The sequence below is a fragment of the Coffea arabica genome, chromosome 3c, assembly GCF_036785885.1.
Source record: "Coffea arabica cultivar ET-39 chromosome 3c, Coffea Arabica ET-39 HiFi, whole genome shotgun sequence".
NCBI classification, from domain to species: domain Eukaryota; kingdom Viridiplantae; phylum Streptophyta; class Magnoliopsida; order Gentianales; family Rubiaceae; genus Coffea; species Coffea arabica.
Genome location: NC_092314.1, coordinates 36,948,583 through 36,953,123, shown reverse-complemented (window position 1 = coordinate 36,953,123; position 4,541 = coordinate 36,948,583). Strand labels below are relative to the sequence as shown.

The 4,541-nt window shown below is 37.4% G+C and overlaps 1 protein-coding gene across 1 annotated transcript; it reads left to right on the top strand.

Annotated features, from left to right (window-relative positions):
- Window positions 1–2,009: 2,009 nt before the first annotated feature.
- On the top strand, window positions 2,010–4,253 carry LOC113735880 (L-type lectin-domain containing receptor kinase IV.1-like). Its single transcript, XM_027262851.2, has one exon. It carries the CDS (start codon window positions 2,010–2,012, stop codon window positions 4,044–4,046), a length of 2,037 nt encoding a protein of 678 aa, XP_027118652.1. The 3' UTR covers window positions 4,047–4,253.
- The last annotated feature ends 288 nt before the right edge of the window (window positions 4,254–4,541 follow it).

The following is a 4,541-nucleotide window of genomic DNA, read 5'->3' as shown; positions in this document are numbered from 1 at the left end:
CTGCTACATAATACCAATAAGATCGATTAGCTTCTCACGTCAAATGCCGTGGCGTGCAGGCTATTATTGTAGAGAAACTGCGCAGAAGAGGGACGAAAGCCACAAAGCATTTGGGAGGCTTATCAAGGCCAGAAAGTGGTCAAACTTTTGATGGGATATCGGGTTGCACCCAGATGGGGTGTAAGTAAGTATGCATTCTTTTTTTCGCCACAAAGCTAAAATGGCCGTTTGGTTCAAGTTTCATATCATTATCACTATATGTATGATAAAATAGGGAATAACAATTAATTTGATAAAATTTCAGAGTTTTCGGTAACTTTACGACAATGAGTTTTAGTAATAAAAATACAATACATAAGTAAAACTTACTGTATAGTAATTAATCATTAAACACATAGAACGGATCTATGTAACCCATTAGCTTACTCTGATTAATTTTAAATAAACATTTATGTATAAATATGATTTAAATTGAAACTTATTTCTTGTCTTGAAATCCACTTACCAAGCACCTCCTAATATCTCACATCTTTTGTTGTTTCGTGTTGATTGAGCAAATTATTAGTAGTCCCGGGTCACAATTGATTTTGTACTGATTTTGTCACTATTGCTAAACAGCACCAGAGATTATCAACATATCTCTCTTCACAACAAACTGGGGACATGAGAGATTTATCAAACACTGAATTCTTCTTTCAGTTTTCAATCACGATACCGTTTTCTTTCAGAAAAAGAAATTCGTGTCTCTTATTTACTTCTTTTTTTTTTTTTTTTTTTTAACAAACCTGGTTTGAATATGAAGTCAGAAGTTTTAAAATTCTCAATCTTTTCTTTAAAAGCCTATTAGGTGACTTATAGCCTGCACTACGTGATAGGAAAGAGGAACTAGCATGATTTGTCAAACTTTTGATCAGTATTTGGAAGACTAAACTGGACCCTGGTTCAACATGTCAAATTGTAAACTAGCCATGACACTGGTCCAGTTCACTTGTCAATGAAAAAATCATTGAGCTGGTAAAACTTGGTCAAGAACTGGTCAAACCAATCAAAATGGGTAAAAAAACTGGACTTTTGAGCTGGTTCATACTTTTTTTTAAAAAAAATTTAAAGTCATCAAATTTACATAAAAATAAAAGAAGAAGAAGAAGAAAAACATTTGAACCGGATTGAACTGGTTGAACCGTGAACTAGATGTGAGCCGAAAGTCCATCCACTTAATGGTCTGAATTTAAAAACATTGCTTTTGATACACTCATTTCTTTTTTTTTTCATACATTTTATATTAGGGTTGTGTTTAAATGCTAAAAGTTATAATTTCTTTTTTGTTTAGAAATCAATATTATTAAGTTTATATACACAAATTATGTAGGTTCCACCAGTTTGTTATCCCCTTTAAATCAAAAAGTATCTTTATATAATCTAGTGAAAAGTTGATTCATTGGAGTGAAATGGCTAATTCTATGATACAATTTAGGTAGCAATTGTTAATGTCAAAGAAATCCTTGATACAATTTAGAAAACATAGTGATGAAGAGTAAACTATCAAATGCAACATTCATCCATTTAGACAATCGGAAACGAGTCAAATTATTTGGGATAACTTTACGAAACAATATTGTAGTTTGTAATGTAATGTAGACAAGATAAAAATGTGATTAGAAAATATATTGATTATGCAAGTAAATAAATTTTGACAAATAATTCATTATCCAAGCAAACCTATTTCAAAACATTGCATCATTTCAGAGGTTAAATTTGAAATGAAAAATCAAATTGTAACGTATCTAGACAGGTTGAAATTAATTGTTTTGTATCTAGACCGCATAAACCTTTATTTCAAAGCATTGTTTTATTGTACATAGACAATCTAGTATATACAACCACCGTACCATTGTTTTATTGTACATCAGACAATCTAGTCAAAGTGTGCAGAAATCGTCATCGCTAGATAGTAAAATATAGGCTATAAAATTAAGCAGGATTTGGCAGTTGGTGTCCAAGTTATAGCCATGTCATTCAGACTTGTAACAGCAATATTAGCCTGTTTTCTAGTTCCCGTCGCAGTTTGTGCAGCAGCTTCTGACGACGTTGGGTTCATCTATCAAGGATTTCAGTCATCAAATCTAAGCCTGTATGGATTAGCCAAAATCACCAACAACGGCCTCCTTCAGATAACCAACAACACCAAATTACAAACGGCTTATGCCTTCTATCCTAATCCCATCAATTTCAAGAAAACATCTAATAGTTCAGCTTTCTCCTTTTCCACCCAATTTGTGTTTGCTATGGTACCTGATGTCCCAGGCGCGACTAGTCCGGGAATGGCTTTCGTGATTGCACCAACAAGAGTCCTTGCACGAGGGCCTTCCACTAAGTTCCTCGGCCTCTTCGATGAAACCACCAATGGAAGTCCAAAAAATCATGTTTTTTCTGTGGAGCTTGACACCTTCCAAGAACAAGAATTTGGAGATATCAATGACAACCATGTCGGTATTGATATTAACTCTGTGAAGTCCAAGGTATCCCAACCAGCAAGTTATCAAGCTAATAACAAGAATTCATTTGACAACTTAACTCTTAGCAGCGGTCAACAGATGCAACTTTGGGTGGAATACGATGGGGTGGATAGGAGAATCAATGTTACATTGGCTCCAATAGTGGCTGCTAAACCAAATACTCCTCTTTTGTCTTTGTCATATGATCTTTCGCCAATTTTACTGCAAACCATGTATGTTGGATTTTCTTCATCTACTAGTCCAATCGAATTAGGGATAGTGCATTTTATACTGGGATGGAGCTTCAAGATGAATGGGGATGCACAAGCGCTTGATCTCTCTCGGCTCCCCAAGCTACCACGGTTTGGGCATAAGAAAGTGTCTAAATTTTTCACCGTGGGATTGCCCCTCCTCTCCTTACTTTTTCTGTTGATTGTAGCTTTTGGGGCAGCTTATTATTTAAGGAGGAAGTGGAAGTATGCAGAAGTGCTGGAAGAATGGGAGCATGCCTATGGACCTCACAGGTTCACGTATAAAGATTTATACATTGCCACCAAGGGGTTTACAGAAAAAGAGCTGTTGGGGGAAGGCGGATTCGGCAGGGTCTACAAAGGTGTTTTGCCAACAAACAGGGTCGAGGTTGCCGTCAAGAAGGTCTCCCATCAAGCAAGACAGGGAATCAGAGAATTTATTGCAGAAATCGTCAGTCTTGGACGCTTGCGCCATAGAAATTTAGTACCGCTCCTGGGCTATTGTCGGCGTAAAAGAGAGTTACTTTTGGTATATGAATTCATGTCCAAGGGTAGTCTAGACAGGTTTCTGTTCAACCAACCAAAGCGTACCCTCAACTGGAGCGAAAGATTTCGAGTCATCAGAGGTGTGGCGTCAGGATTACTCTATCTACACGAAGAATGGGAGCAAGTTGTGATCCACCGAGATGTAAAATCCAGTAATGTATTGTTAGATGATGAACTGAATGGAAGATTGGGAGATTTCGGCCTAGCAAGGCTATACGATCATGGAACTCTACCTCAAACCACCCATGTAGCGGGATCTCTTGGCTACCTTGCCCCTGAGTATAGTAGGACAGGGAGGGCCACAACAAGGACAGATGTATATGCTTTTGGGGCCTTTTTGCTAGAGGTTGCCTGTGGAAGAAGGCCAATAAAACACCGAGCAGTACCAGAAGAGAATATCATTCTAGTTGATTTGGTATTTTCGTGCTGGAAAGCAGGTAATATTCTCCAGGCGGTTGATCAAAAGCTGGGTACTGAGTATGTGAAAGAGGAAGCAGACTTGGTGTTGAAACTAGGCTTGTTATGCTCTCATTCAGAACCAGAGATTAGGCCAAGTATGAGGCAAGTTCTGTTGTACTTGGAAGGATCAGTTGCCTTGCCAGATTTATCAGTACTGGCCATGGGCGTTTCTGCTGTTGGTCTTGGCTTCGGCCATCCTGCTGGCTTTGAAGATATTAAATCGTCATTTGCAACTTCCACGGACAAATCTTTCTCATATACTGTAGAAGACTCAATTCTCTCTGGTGGTCGGTAATTAAGATGCTTAGCTTTTTTATTTTGTAAATTTGAAAAAAAGAAGAAAGATGAAAAGTTTTTTTTTTTTGTTTTTGGGGTAAGAATAAAATTTGGTAGGTTTGGTGAATGATCATCACCACAACGAGTCACGATATGCATCTGAGCCAAAAAGATAATAGATTAGTTATAGATATTCTTACATATTGTTCACCAACGCAACTTTCACATTTATAGCAGGATTTGAATACACGACTTGTTGTGAGGAATTGACCATTTTAAATGGTACAAGTTTGAAATTTTTATGGCGCAAAATATTCAAAATTGAGAGTTTAGAATTTTACTGTGCAAGGTTCTCCAAAGTGGAGTTTTTTTTTAATTTAAATTTAGGGTGAAAAGTGAAAAAGTACTACTACAAATTCTCCAAAGTTTAGGCAGCCACGGATTTAAGGGGGGGCTGGTGGGGGCTTAAGCCCCCCCCAAGCCGCCGGAAAACCCCCTACATCTAGTCTACCTT

Excerpts from the sequence above, each read along its gene's own strand:
- LOC113735880 (XM_027262851.2), top strand. The coding sequence starts at position 2,010 with ATGTCATTCAGACTTGTAACAGCAATATTAGCCTGTTTTCTAGTTCCC.